The following is a 14749-nucleotide window of genomic DNA, read 5'->3' as shown; positions in this document are numbered from 1 at the left end:
GCTTTCATGTTGCTCTCTGCTTCTGGAGCTCCCACCCGCAGCTCCTACCATCAGTGTGCAAATACACCTAGAGTCCTGGATACCTGGTCCGCATGCGTAGACGAGCTGCAGGAGGTGGGCAGGCTGGGCCTCACAGGCCAGCAGAGCTCTTGGGGTGTGTGTAAGAGTCAGATATTTTCAGGAGCTCCTGTGGGATAAAGAGGCAGTCAGGTGGGGCTTGTTCATTAGGGATTTAATCCTGGAGAACAGAGGCATGGAGTAAGACTCTTCACTGTGTGTGGGCATTGGCTCTAGTGTCAGGCTTTGAACACTATCCTTGAGCAAATCATGGTGGCAGCTGAGGAGAAAGGAGCAAACCTGGGACTTGGGGCTTAGAGGAACTGGCTCAACTCCTGGCTCTGTCCTCAAGGAGTGTGACTGTGGCACTTTGATGCCTCCCTGAATATTCCTGTAATGGGGATGGCAGTAACGTCTGCCTTCCCAGATGGACGTGAGGCTTAAGGGAGAGGCTGTGAAAGTGCCTAGCGCAGCCTACACATGGGCTGGGTGCCCCAGAAGTGTTGAATCTGCCTCAGGATGAGGATCAATGGACCTTGAGGGTGTTACAGTAACCCTCTCTTCCTGTTAAGAGTTCTGCTAGGCATACTTTAATTTTAGTGCATGTCTCCGTTTGGGGAAGCACCCTCCCTCTTAGTTCTTTGGAACTACTCTGGTTAGTCACATATTGTCTTGCCAGTGTGTATAGTTTTCACTTCCTCCAGTGTCTTTATACACGAGATATTCTTCTTCTCTGAATAGAAAGGGGCATTTTAGAATATTTGTGAGATCTTTTGATTTTCAGGTCCTCAGAACAGTCCCTCGATGATGACATCCCAGGTGCCCGCTCCTCTTAGTGCTGGCCATTTGGGCCTGAGGCTGATGGGAGAGACCTGGTTGTGTCCAGCGGCCTTGGGGTGGTTCCTAGCCAGTGCTCATGAGAGGAGTTCAGGAGAGGGAGGACCTGGGAAGGCAGCGGGCTGGGCCGCGTGGGCTGGGGGCTTGGCAGGCCCTCACTTGGTTTTTCTCTCTCTAGGTTGCTGTATAAAGCCATCGACTCGAATGGAGAGAACATTGGCCCAATCTACAACCACCGCGTGGAGATTTCCATCTTCTTTATCATCTACATCATCATTGTAGCTTTCTTCATGATGAACATCTTTGTGGGCTTTGTCATCGTTACATTTCAGGAGCAAGGAGAAAAAGAGTATAAGAACTGTGAGCTGGACAAAAATCAGGTTAAAGTCACACACTGTTTGGGCTTCTGTCCCTTGATCAGGAGTGGAGTGCCTTCTTTTTTGACTGATTTCCCCCATGCCCAGAGAAGGGCGCCCACATACTGTCTGTCCCTGGGGCTAGGGCCCTGTTCTAAGCACACCCTCAGCCCATTTGAGTCATCACTGCTGAGCGTTAGGTTTCCAGATACATATGAGACTTTGTAATTATGAAATCCATCCCCAGACCTGGTGGTATGAAATCAGAGAGTGTTTACGCCCCCTGCCATGATCATGACCCACTAGTGATGGCTCAGAATCTTAGTTGGGATGCTGTGGCCACTCATGCAGGCATTCACAGTCCCTCCTGGGAGATGGTCTTTAAAGCCGCTTAGGGCAGAGTTTCTTACCCTTGGTGCTATTAGCATTTCAGGCTGGATGATTCTTGGTTGTGTTTCCTGGGCTTTTTAGGCTGTTTAGCAGCATCCCTGGCTTCCAGCTGTTAGACGCCAATGGTTCCTCTTCCCTTGGTAGCAGTAACCAAAATGTCTCCAGACATTGCCAAATGTCATTTTGGTGGGCAAAGCTGCCCCTTGTTGAGAACTGCTGACGTAGGGGGGAAGTACCCTACACCACCCCAGGGAAGTCAGTAACTTTGAATTTGGGACTAAGATTGTACTGGCATCATTCTTGATCTCGCACCGTGTTTTAGCCAATCTGGTGGAAGTAGGAGCCTTTTGCTTGCGTGATGTGGCGAGGAGAAGGGTCCTGTGCTCTGGGCTGTCTTCCTGCACGTGCACTGTGACCCTAGGTGCCCCCTCTGATCCCTGCTGGGGCTTGATCCCTCATCTCTAAATCAAGGGCATTAAAGAGCTGCTCTTTAGAGGTTCCTTGCAGCCCTGAAAGAGTCTACAAGATCGAGATTCTGTTCTGGGAATTTCCCCGGGTCCTCTATCAGTAGCATCTCTGTTTTGATTGTGACATTGCAAGCAAGAATGATCTGGTAGCCTAGGCTTCCTGAGGGGAAGTGGCCCTGGCACGGCAAGCCAACCATAGCTGGCTGTACCCACTGGGAAACGCGAGGACATACTTTTTGCTTTGCAGGAAGATTTTCCTTTGAGTTGTCAGGATGTCCCTGCAGACTCCACCAGTGATTGTCAGGGAGAGGTCTGGCCCAGCAGTTTGCTCACCCAAGGAAGATGAGTGTCAGGGCAAGGCCAGGCCAGCCAGGCAGAGCCAGCACTGAAAGTGTGTCAGCCTCTGAGGTCCAGCGCAAGCTCGAATTGGGGGTCCCTGGAGTCAGCATGTGAGGTCAGAGCAGCGCCGCATCCCAGACACTGGGAGCCTGTCCGAAACCTGCATCCAGAGTCAAAGTAGGAGAGTGGGGGTAGGTCTAGGGTCTCTATGCTGAGCTGAGGGCTCTCGGGGCTAGCGGCTCCCTCTGGGCCTGCTGCAGAGGTTGGACCAGCCCCACTGCCCAGAGTAAGTGAGAAAGTGCTCCAGCTGGGTGCCAACCTGTGTTCAATCCAGCTGTCACTACAGTGCTCCAGCTGGGCCCCAACCTGCGTTCAATCTAGCTGTCACTACTGACCACGCCCTAGGGATTCTGAAATGAACACAACAAGCTCCCCAGCCCAGAAGCTCCCCGATGGACATGTAGATAGCTCCCCATAAGATGTTTATTGTTAACACACTGTGGCTCTGGAAGGGCATCTCGTGTGGGTCCATCCGGGAGCAGCCAGAGGCTCCTAGTCTCAGGGAATGAGCCAGCCCCTCTAGTTCTTGTGAGTTTCTGTTCCTGTGGTTACTTGGCTTCCTTTCCTGGAGGACAGCAAGGCAGGGGAACTATAGATGGGATCCACCTATAGATCCCCCATAGGTGTGATATAGAGGAAAGGCAGTGATAAGGCCTGGATCCCGTCCTCACTCCTGCTTGTGTAGACACTGCAGGGCCTCAGGAAAGACAGCTAAAAGCTCTGAGCCTCAGTTTTTAGTAAGCAAAATGGAAGCCACATGGGTCGGTACCCAGCTTACCCAGAGATTGCTGGGAGGGTCAGAGAAGGTGGTGGAGGCAGGGCCCTCGGTGACTCAAGAGTGGTGCCAGCAGCAGGAAGGGGGTCACTTGTAATCATTTTCACCATCGTTCATGGCCCCTTCCCGGGAGCTGCAGGGTGAGCTCTTTCAGAGCAGATGACCACGGGGTGCTCCTTCCCTGGAAGTGCTCAGAACCCCATTTCTGCCCTTTTCTGCTGTTGCAGCGTCAGTGTGTTGAATACGCCTTGAAAGCACGTCCCTTGCGGAGATACATCCCCAAAAACCCCTACCAGTACAAGTTCTGGTACGTGGTGAACTCTTCGCCTTTCGAATACATGATGTTTGTCCTCATCATGCTCAACACACTCTGCTTGGCCATGCAGGTAAAAATGGAGACAGCCGTGGGGATCAGGTCCGGGCATTCCGCACAGCCCCGTGCCCCAAATGCTGAGGGTGGAATGCTGCCCTCACAGGAGGGCTTTGATTTTTCTGATGAGTCTGGGCTGTAGGTTGGCCAGAGTTCCGTTCTGGCTGACAGTTGTCACGGTAGGAGTTTAAGATCGTTCTTTTGTTGAAGAAATTATCCGTACAGCATGACAGTAGATACCATTTCCGTGGAGCCTGGCGGTGGCGCTCAATTATGTAAACATTTACAGTGGGCCTCCTGTGGTCAGGTAGTGGTTGAGAACTTCAGCTCTGGAGATACACAGCTGTTTCAATCCTGATTTTACTCTGATTTTTCTGTGACTTGGGGAAAGTTGTTTAAATTCCCCGAGGCTTGTTTTCTTTTTCAGTAAAATGGGGAAATCTGTCACACCTACCTTAGAGATAAGGTTTATGTTACAGATAATTCCCCTCAGACACTTCGTTTTTTATTTTTCGTTTTTTGTTTTTGAGACAGTCTCGCTCTGTAGCCCAGGCTGGAGTGCAGTAGCGCGATCTTGGCTCACTGCAACCTCTGCCTCCTGGTTCAAGTGATTCTCATGCCTCAGCCTTCTGAGTAGCTGAGATTACAGGCATATGCCACCGTGCCCAGCTAATTTTTGTATTTTTAGTAGAGACAGGGTTTCACCATGTTGGCCAGGCTGGTCCTGAACTCATGACCTCAGGTGATCGGTCGCTTCAGCCGCCCAAAGTGCTGGTATTACAGGTGTGAGCCACCGCGCCCGGCCCCCTCAGACACTTTGATCTGGGCCTGTCACAGAGTAACACCCAATGTTGGAAAACAAAACATAAGTCACACTCCTGTCCTCAGGTGACTCTCAGCATGGCAGTAAGGTATTTTCCGGTTGATGAAGCATTGAGTTTGACCTGAGTTACAGCTACTACTTATTCCAATGGAAGCAAAAAATGCAATTCAGTTTAATTGGCCATGTCAGATTATAGTGTGGTATTAACAGTGAATGTTTTCAAAAGTTACATGCCTAGTCGATGCTCCACGAGGACAGGAAGCAAAGTCCAAGGTCTAGAGCCAGCTTTTGCACTGACTTTAAGAACTTCAGTACATCGAACCAGCTCTCAGTGCTGTCTGGACAGTAGGTCTAAAGATAGGGATAAATTTTCTGGCATTTTTCTTAATCTAAGAGTTCTTTTTGAATGAAAAGGACTGTGTGCTGATGTAGGGAAAAGTGTAAAATCAAGAAAACACTGCCTTTTATTCAACACAAACTTACATGGCATAAAATTTATCCCTCACCAAATTCTGCCTTTATTCATAGACATTTTGGTGGTATCTGCATTGTGCTCTGGTCAAGGCCCTCAACATAAAGCCCTGCCAGAAGAAAGGGTGAATTCCCTTTATCCTGAGCAGAGGACATGGATATGTTTTCCCCCTTCATCATTCAATCATCCTCATCTTGTCACAGACCTGCCTGCACTTTGTGGGAGTTCACCACGTGACCTTGCAATGCCGGCGGAATTGCCGAGCGAGGGCGCTGGGCTGTGGAGGATGCCCGCAGGGGCACAGAGGGCTGGGAGCCTCCATGTGCAAGCACGTGAGATGGTGGCGGAGGCTCTGAGAACAGTCCCTCTATCTTCATCCATAGCACTACGAGCAGTCCAAGATGTTCAATGACGCCATGGACATTCTGAACATGGTCTTCACCGGGGTGTTCACCGTCGAGATGGTTTTGAAAGTCATCGCCTTTAAGCCTAAGGTGAGTTGCAGAACCCACTTTTCAAAGACTGTTGCTGAGTCACCCTGGAGAAATACCCGCTTCCTGTTAGTCTTGTGTTACTGAATTATGCTAAATTGTTCTGGCCACTAACTGGGTTACCACCTGAGAACATTAAAATCTGATTAGAGCATGTGTGTACATATGGGAGAATGAATCTGCAAGAACAAAACCTCATGAAAACAATTCTGAGAAACAGAAGAAGGGAGATTAGAATTGGAAATTTGTAAACTGGAGATTATTTTGAAAGCCAGTTTTCTGTTTCTAGAATAATACGTATTATGCTGTGTCAGGGAAACCCGCCTCATTACTTGAGCACTAGAGAAAATGTTTGAACATAACCCATCAGGAAGAATTTGACCCTGATTATACTTTCAGATATCTAGTCTAAAGACTACAGCATCCTTTTTACCCTTTAAGGGAAGTGCTGATACCAGCTGCAGACCTCTCACAGCCGTACCATCTTTTGTTTGCTTAATTTAGAAAAATTTCTCCAACTTTAACACAAAATGAGACATGAAATGTGTTCAACTGTGCTGGACGACTCAACGCGTTGTATCCCCTCTGGGAGGGAGTGAATTCAGTTCCCCACTTGTCAGCGGCTGCCAGATAAGGGGCAGTGTAGTTCAGTGTCAAATTGCATAGTTGTGGAACTGGACTGGATTCAAATCTCTACTCTGGCACTTACAGCTGAAACAAGTTCCTTACTTCTCTGTGCCTCGACTTCCTCACCCATAAAATGAGGATGCTAATAGTGCTGTTTCATGGGGTTGTCATGAGGAGTAAAGAATTACCATGTACGCACTGCTTAACAGAGTGCCTGGCGTGTAGCTCCACGCTGCAGACTGTCGGCCACTGCTGCTCCTACCCGCACCACTGCCTCCTCATCATCAAGCAAGGATGGTCCCTCACTCTAAAACCCTGGATAGAGGAGCCACATCAAGCTGAAATGTGGGATATTTGGCCCTCAGTTTCTTTCCCAGTACAGTCAAAAACTCAGAGTTAGAGACGACAGAGTTCAGTGACCCAGTTAGTTATCTCTGTGTAAGGTATCTGAAGACACTGATTTAATTAAGTTAGACATGGATTATGAAATGGATGGTTTCACATACTCCATAGTTACATGAAATTCTAATTCCAAACTGTTCCTTTCTTTAATTTGAATTAATCTCTATGCAATCTTTGTCAGATCTTTGTGGACCAAAAAGAAAGGACATTTGTAAGTGATTAATTGGGGTGATTGCAGTGGGGTCAAATTTGGCACCTTATGCATGGCCAGATGTTATTATCTACTGTGACTTGTCCATATCTACATACATAAGCATTTCCTCCTTTTCCAAATTCATCTTAATTTCCTTTGAGATTTTGGTTTGCTTCCCTCTCACCTTTACTTCTTTGAACAATATTTGTCTGGACTGATGGAAAAGGTTGCAAAATAAGAACATTGAAGGTACTTGAGAAATGTGACATGGAACCTCTCTATGGAACATTTCCTGGATACCTGGGCCATGTCTTCCCTTGCCAGGTGATTAAGCCTGAAGTTTTTGAAAGCTTTTTCCAGGCTGAAGAGAAAGCGCATTCACCCATGGTGTGTGTGTGTGTGTGTGTGTGTGTGTGTGTGCATGTTTGTGCTTACTCCCTTCAGCAGGCCAGTGCATTGACAGCCCAGTAGTGCACTGCCCAGTAGGCTGACAGTTGCCCGGAAGACCTCCAAACCTGGGAAGGGAGTTCAGTGGCATGCAAACAGACAGGTGATACCAAAGGGAAATGAGTAGCTAAGTTATAATTAGTACTGATACATCAGAGTTTTTAAATGGTTGATTTCCGCTGGAAATTGTACTGCTTGTAGTTTTACTCAGCAAGATATCTTCATAGCATTAGACAACCTCACATTACAATTGGGAGAGCTTTTAAGACAGTAGCAGCAGCATCTCCACACTTGAAGAGCACTGTCGCTGCGTTCCCCATGGCCAGGGGAGGCTGAGTTTATATCGTGTGCCTGGTTGAGTGGGAGAGTATCAGTTCACCAAGAAGCAATGCCCTCCTTAAAATTTTTCCTGCCCTTTTTTTCTTGTTCTTCTCTTTAGTGTTCACAAGCCCAGCCCAGGCAAGTGGTCACAAAGAAGCCAGGGAGGACTCCTCCCTCCTGGTCAGTGGGGTAGTCGGGCTGAAGAACAAGGTTTTCGAGGCTGCAGAAGGAGGAATATTCTAAGGAGATGGCCACATGGGACCTCAGCCTCATCTCAGGAGAGCCTTTGTCTCGTGGGAGGAGCTTTGTAACGGGGTTCCTCATGGCAGGGTTCTCCACCGAGTCAGGCATACCTTCTAGGAGGACTCATCAGTATCTCTGTTAGGGGACATATGATGGCAGGGTTTCAGTTGCTTCATAAAATAAATATACAAAGTGAGGTAAGACAAAATTCTTACTGGTAGGTGAGAAGACATTCCTTCTCCGAAGGAAGAGTCAAAGAAAGTTGAGAAATCTGACCTTAAGGACTTATTTTATATAAAGGAGCCTGATGCAGAAACCGGGCCTCCTAAGAGAGCATATGTAGAGGGAAATGGCCTAAGGCCATGGGAGATGAGATGACCCAGCCTCTGCTAGCCCGGAGGGAAGTGGGAGGGGGACCGAGGGAGGAAACCCCACACTGGGAGCCTCCATGATGGAAGAGGCCATCTCACGTCATGGGAAGAGGTGTTTTGGAGCACTGGTCGGGCAAGAGTGGAAGGTGGTTAGTAGCCGAAGCGCAAAAGCATCCCGGAAAAGCAAGCAGGTGATTTAGCTGATTGTAGGTTCCCGAAGGGAAAGTCCACCAGCTGGGCATTGACCTGGTGCAGCCTAGGTCATACTTTCAACTTGGGGTCGACCGGGCCTCTGTAGGGTTTTCAAAAGCAGGCCCTAGTTTAGGTGAGACACAAGCCCCATTCTCCAAGCCTTTCCCTCCAGCTGCTGAAATTCTCCAACAAGTTCTCTTGCTCCAAGGAGGAAGATTGACTAAGAAGGGCCTTTTTCAAAGTGCTGGCTACAGCAGGTATAGAGAGCACTTCTGTGGAGTAAGAAGAGCCTGGTCTATGTGGGATTCCCTCTTTGTGGGATGTTACTATCTGGCGTTTCATCCAGGCTGCATTCTAGGCCAGGTTGTTTGCTGCGGTTACCGGCCTTCTCCAGTGAGCCATACTTTGTTCCCATCTTAGTCCTTTAAAGCACTTTGATCTTGATTCAACCCTGAAAATATACTAATTTATACTCCTAGCTACTTGGGCTGGAAAAAGTAAGGAGAAATTAGGTCTGGGGAAAGAAGAAAGAGTTTTGGTGCTGTCCTAATGCTGCTGGGCAGAGCTGATGCAGAATGGGCACTGGGTCCTCTGGTCCCGTCTGCCTTCAAGGGCTCTGTTTGCTGCTCCAGGGTCCCCTGCAGGAGTAGAGCTTCTTCATGATCATCCTAGAGTACCTTTTCCACCTGCCGGAGAGAAAATTTGATACTGTTTTTTTCAGTTCTTCATGACCCCATCTATTCTAGGAGATTTACTTTTAATGGCAAATAATACTTGAAACCAAATATTACTGTCTTTAGAACTTTATGTTGGGCTTCTTTTCGGGCTCCATCCTGTCCTTTTGACATTGAGGTTTCCCAGAGCCCTCTCCTGGTCCCCTTCTCGCCTGGTAAGATGCATACATGCCAGAGCATTAGTGGCCACCTCTGTGGCATGCGGACCTGCACTGCCCTTCTCTCTCCTGAGCTACTGTGCCTGGCTGCCTTCAAAATGGTCTCCCTGCCTCTGGCCTCAGCCCTTCTACCTACTCCCTTTGTAAGCCCAAAGCTGACCAGACCACTCTTGCAGTGATATTTTGGCATTGGCCACATATTGCTTGAGAAAGCATATACAATTTTCTTAGTCAAATATTCAAAGTCCTCCATGAAGCACTGGCCCCTGTGTATTTCATTTCCTGCCATTCCCTCCCTGCCATTTCTTCTTCCCCACCCCATCCCAGAGTGTTGGCATGCTAGACCTTTCCCTGCCTGTGTGCCTCTGCCTGGAGGCCCTACTTCCTCTTTGTTATCCTTGAAGGCCTGAGGGAATTGTTATCTCCTGTGAGACAGCATCCTCACCAGCCCAGCCAGAGCCAGCCCTCTCCTCTGCTTGTGCATCTGTTGGGGGCCTACTATGCACCATCGTTACCAACGCTACTCCATGTCTGCCTCTCTGTTTGTTGGTGAGCAGCTGCTTGAGGTCTCAGGCTGAGTCTTCTGTCTCTGGCTGTGTGGTGCCTCACGTGATGCCTGCTTCCTGGTGGTAGCTCAGTAAGATTGGTGGAATAAAGAAAGGAATAAAGGGATGATCCTGGAGGTGCAGCCTCTGGACATGAGATGATACCTGCTTTTCTATCACAGGGTATCTGGGTAGAGCAGAGTGGAACACATCTTCCCTTAATCCCCCACTTACCTTTGGAAAGGCTTTTGCTAGTTAGAAAGCTGTCAGGCATAGTTTCTACCAAAAGTTGGCACTTTGGGTTATCACTTGGGTCAGATGCTACCCAAATAATCCCTGCCAGAAACAAGGAAGAGATCTGGCTGCCATGGTCAATGACAAAAGGCACATTATTTATATAGGCTTCTTCCAATCTGCAGATGAGAGTGAATCTAGGCAGCAAAAGGAATCTAGACTTGGGCCACTTTTCTTGTTTCCCATTTGCAACCATTCCACAAACATTGCCCCCTTACCATGTGCCGCACCTGTGTCATATCCTGGCAAGGGGTCCAGGAATAAGAAGAGGTGTGCCTTCTGGGAACCCACTGTCCAGCAGGAGACAAACATTGATGGATGGTGAGAATAGTATTGTTCTTAGAAATAATGGTGCTTCCTGACCCTGAGGCCCACGTTAGTCTGATTTATAATTTTAAGAGTCAGAGTCAGAAATGTTTCTGCGTAACACACATTATTGCATGTGGCTGACTTGCTTGGTGTTTTCAGACAGGTAGAGCTGGACACAAAAATAATATAGATTTGACTGGTGGTTCTACTTGAGAGGTTCTGGCCTCAGAATTCAGTTGCAGGAGAACACATCATCATAGGCCAAGAGGAGAGAGCAGGGAGAGGGGCCGGGCCCTCTGTTAGGAGTCATGTCTTGTCTTATCTTCTGGTTACAAAGGCAATATGGTGCCTTTGGTGGGTGAAGGGTGGGGGAACTGAGTCATACCACTTGACAGTGATTTTATTAAGCAAGAGGCTACTAGATAGGGAAACAGTATGTGGGAAGAATGGGAGGGCTGGCATTTTCTCCCTCCCCTGGACTCCTGTCAGAGCCACCTGGTCAGGGCCTGTGATTTCAGTCACCTGCCTCCTGCTTCCTAGATTAAGGGTGTCCATCACCCTTCAGTCCATCAATCATTCTGATTTGGGCACAGTTTTGTGAGTGTAATGGGTTTCTGGAGAGAGAGTCAATGAAATTGCCAAAAATTTCCAACATCCCAAGGAAATGTTAAACCCCTATTGTGCTGATTTAAAGGGATTTTATCCATCACAGCACACCATCATTGAGAATATCTTATAGGCCGATAGAAATGGCCTGAAGGAGAGAACACTGATAATTCTGGAGAAGAGGGAGAGAGGAGCTGTTCAGGAATAAAATCTCAAAGCCAGAGGCTGGCCTCCGGCACCCATGTGGTGGGTTTGGCCTCTGGAAAATGACATAAATAATGGAGAGAAGCAGTGCACATGGTACAAATGCAGGCGGGGCTGGGGCACACTCCACAGCAGGTGCGAAGGGCGGACCCTGGGTCTCCTCCGCCCTGTCAGTACTCTGGAGCTCTAGTTGCTACTCATGACCAAATGTTTGATCAAGGTTTAAATACCTCCCTAGAGGGGAGGGGAAGGATCACTGCGCTTTCTTTAGCTTTTGAGTTACTCTTAACTCCGGGAAGAAAAGGGCAGGCTCTGCCCCTCCAAGTGTGGTCTGTGGCACTGCCACCAGTCGGAGAATTGCTTGTTATCCATTCGCAACAGGGGCTGTCAGCTCTAACACTAAGCACATTGATTCAGCTGGCTTTCTTGTTAGGAGACTTCCTGGATGAAGGAAACTCTGCTGTGTTCTCTTACAACCTGAGGCTAGCTCTTGATCTCACCTCTGACTGCTGGTCTAGACCTCAAAGGCAGCCCATCTCTGCTCAGTTTTGCCAGTCAAGAATTATGAATTCATGTAAAGGAAAGCTAGAAGGCATAAGCTGTGCTGGTTTTAAAATAGACCTTCCCATTAGACTTTTATACATAGATTGTCAGATTTGGAGCTCACAAATTCCTTTGGTCTGCTGATAGATGGGCCAGGGAGGGTAGCAGTCAGTGAGGGTAAAATGGGAGAGAGGCACTGTGATTGTAGGGCGGGGAGAAAGGTGGAGAGTTGGTTAGAAACCACGGCGGTTGGGTAGGGGGATCTTACATTATTAAGATGAAATTTAAGAAGCAAACCCTAAGTCAGTGTCGTAGCTCCCCCGTAAATGCACCTGGACTGATGAACGGTGACTAGAATAAACATCTCTACTCCAGCTGTTAGGACAGTCAGCACGTCCACATCTTCTATACTGTTGCAAAAGGCTGTGGCTCTGCAGTGGCTGCTTCTGGGTCTGCGTTTCATCACAAGTTTCTGGGACCTGACACCTCAAAGTACTTTTCGTTCTGATTTTCTTACTGCAGCTCTAAATGTACCCAGTTGTAAACATGCTGGGCCTCGTTTTATATAATTTGTACCTGAATTTTCATTTCCAAAAAGTGTCCAGACTCTTTGGAAAAACACAGTTGGTTTATAGACAGAGCTGTTGATCTTGACAGCCAGTCCCTTGCCCCTTTGGTTCTCTGTGCAGTATCTCCCCACCTCCCTCTCCAACCGGGAGCTTCCCAGGGGTGTCAAGAGACCACAGGCACTCATTTAGCACCTGCTGTGCTGATGCTAGAAGAAGATGTAAAATATCTGGCACATACATATAGATTTTAAGTCACAATTGTGGAAATGTTGTACTCTCAAAATTGTTGCAAGATAGGAGGACCTGAACAAACAACCAAAGCTGGATGACAGGCAGGGTACAAGTTGGTGGACAAAGGAGACATTGCACATGCCAAGCACTGACTGGGTTCAAGGCTCTGGCTAGATAATGGGGTTAGAGAAGTTGGGGGACTGAATATGTAGCACAGTCATCATCCTTCAGGGCTTTTGGTTGGTAGAGCTGCAGACAAAGACCCCACGTTCAGCAATCAGTACGTAAGAGATTCAGAGTCAGCATGAGGGAGCGCAGACAGCCGGGGCTGGGAAGGTTCCATCAAGGAGCATTTATCTGACCTTGAAGAAGGGTGAAGTTGAACAGATGGAGTTGGGGTTAGGCAGTTAGGATTGTAGAGACATCAGGAGGTGGGGAGAAACCTGGTGCTATTTTTGCAGGATGGGAAGGACTCCTCTCAGCCTAGAGGGTGAAAGGTGGAAGGGAAAGAAAGCAAAACCTGAGATGGAAGAAGGAGCCTGTTGGCTTCTGTGGAGGACAGGGGAGCCCTGGAACATCCTCTTCATTCCATACTCTTTTCTACTATAGAACCTGCCTTGACTTCCCCCCACTAAGCACCACCCCCACAACCAGGAGCCAGTGTCTCTGCCATGACACTGTGCTTCACGGTGCCTGTGTCCCTGTAAGCCATTATCTACCCGTCTGTGTCCTCTATACTGAGAGTTCTTTGAAGACAGGGACTTGTGTCAGTCATCCTGCCACAAGGCATGGCCTTTGTAATACAGGCTGGAATTGCAAGGACTGGAGAGCGTTGCTGCTCCCTTTGAAGGAGCACAGAAATGGAAGTGTGTGCAATGCCTGGTGACAGTGCTCTTTAAGTGGGGTGAGTGGAAATTCTAAGGAAGGAGTCCATCAGCTCATGAGGGTTTGGGATCATCCCTCTGGGTCCCAGGACAAGGTTGCCAAATTGCCTTCCTCGGCCCTGCAGATATTCTGCTTGGTTTGGTGACACTCAGAACCATGAGTGTGTGTGCGTGCGCGCGTGCATGTGTGTGTGTGTGCGTGCACCTTCTCTCACACATAAAGGTGCACAACCACCCTGCTGTGCACCTTTCCACCAGTGGACAGTATTGTTACCTCCCCTTTGGCTTTCCCACTCCACCTGGGTGCCATGGGTGCGGCAGGGACTCGGATTCGCCCCTATATGGTCCGTGCGGCGGGTCATTCATACATGCTCATAAACGTCTGCCCTCGCCTGCTCTGTCCAGGGGTATTTTAGTGACGCCTGGAACACGTTTGACTCCCTCATCGTAATCGGCAGCATTATAGACGTGGCCCTCAGCGAAGCAGACGTGAGTATGCACCTGGCGTGGCCGCCACCTGTGTCCTCTCTTCTCTGTCTGTGCATACTCCGCTCCCTGCCCTGCAGTGGCATCACCTGGACAAGTCACAGATCCCAGTCACTTGATCTGAATCTAGGATTTCCTAATGAGAGCTGTAGGCAAGAAGCATTTCAGGGTAGAGCCTTATCCCAGGCCTTTTGTAGACACAAATCACCTTTTGTAGGACAGGCCTTTTTGCAGCATTTACCCCGGTCACTAGTAGGCAAGGTAAGATAGGATGTCTCTAATTGTTTTCATTTGCTGTGTCAGAAGTGATACCCACAGTGGCGTATCTTTAACATGTTTATTTTAGGGGGATGTTTCAAGTAGCCATGTGGCGCGATGCTAGAACGTTCCCCTTTTATAACACTGTCCTTTTCTTCTTTTTTCCTGTGGTGCTTCCTCTCCTCTGTGGCTTCTGAATGCTTGCCCTAACAGCACTATTTCACTGATGCATGGAACACTTTTGATGCCTTAATTGTTGTTGGTAGCGTCGTTGATATTGCTATAACTGAAGTGAATGTAAGTAGCAAACTTTGTGTCCTATATTGTGGTTGTTTTCATTCAGTCTGACTTAGAAGAGACTAGAGGCCCTGCCCTTGAATCTCCACACACTTTAGAAATCCAGACACAAATTTATTTTGAAAGACTAAGGATAATTTGTAGTTTCCTCTATCTCACCCCATCTCTATCTCCTTCCCCTGAGGAAGAGTGGGGAAGTCTATGTGGAATCGCCGTTTGGTGCGAACAGTATTTCAAAAGATCCAATTGAAGCTATGAGGGCTGGGAGTTAATTGTGTGTCCGCGTGAATGTTGTCACTCACCAGCCGTGTGACCGTGGAAGTCATCCGAGTGCTGTGTGCCTCAGTCTTTCCAGCTGTACATGGAGTTACTGATGTGCACCCTTGTCCCCACGATGG

General features: G+C 48.4%; 1 protein-coding gene across 16 annotated transcripts in view; it reads left to right on the top strand.

Moving 5' to 3' along the window:
• Window positions 1-14749, top strand: part of CACNA1D (calcium voltage-gated channel subunit alpha1 D) — a 479329-nt gene that overhangs the window by 414755 nt on the left and 49825 nt on the right. For 8 of the 16 annotated variants that reach the window (XM_073010048.1, XM_073010039.1, XM_073010040.1 and 5 more), the window contains 5 exons: window positions 1073-1274; window positions 3509-3667; window positions 5330-5440; window positions 13716-13799; window positions 14268-14351. In XM_073010048.1, the coding sequence (XP_072866149.1) occupies window positions 1073-1274; window positions 3509-3667; window positions 5330-5440; window positions 13716-13799; window positions 14268-14351 (640 nt within the window). The remainder of the gene's footprint in view (window positions 1-1072; window positions 1275-3508; window positions 3668-5329; window positions 5441-13715; window positions 13800-14267; window positions 14352-14749) is intronic. The other 8 variants (XM_073010043.1, XM_073010042.1, XM_007984595.3 and 5 more) reach the window with 1 other exon arrangement.

Source organism: Chlorocebus sabaeus, chromosome 22, assembly GCF_047675955.1.
Source record: "Chlorocebus sabaeus isolate Y175 chromosome 22, mChlSab1.0.hap1, whole genome shotgun sequence".
NCBI classification, from domain to species: Eukaryota; Metazoa; Chordata; class Mammalia; order Primates; family Cercopithecidae; genus Chlorocebus; species Chlorocebus sabaeus.
Note: the sequence above shows the minus strand (reverse complement) of the source record. Positions and strands in the feature narration are given on the sequence as shown.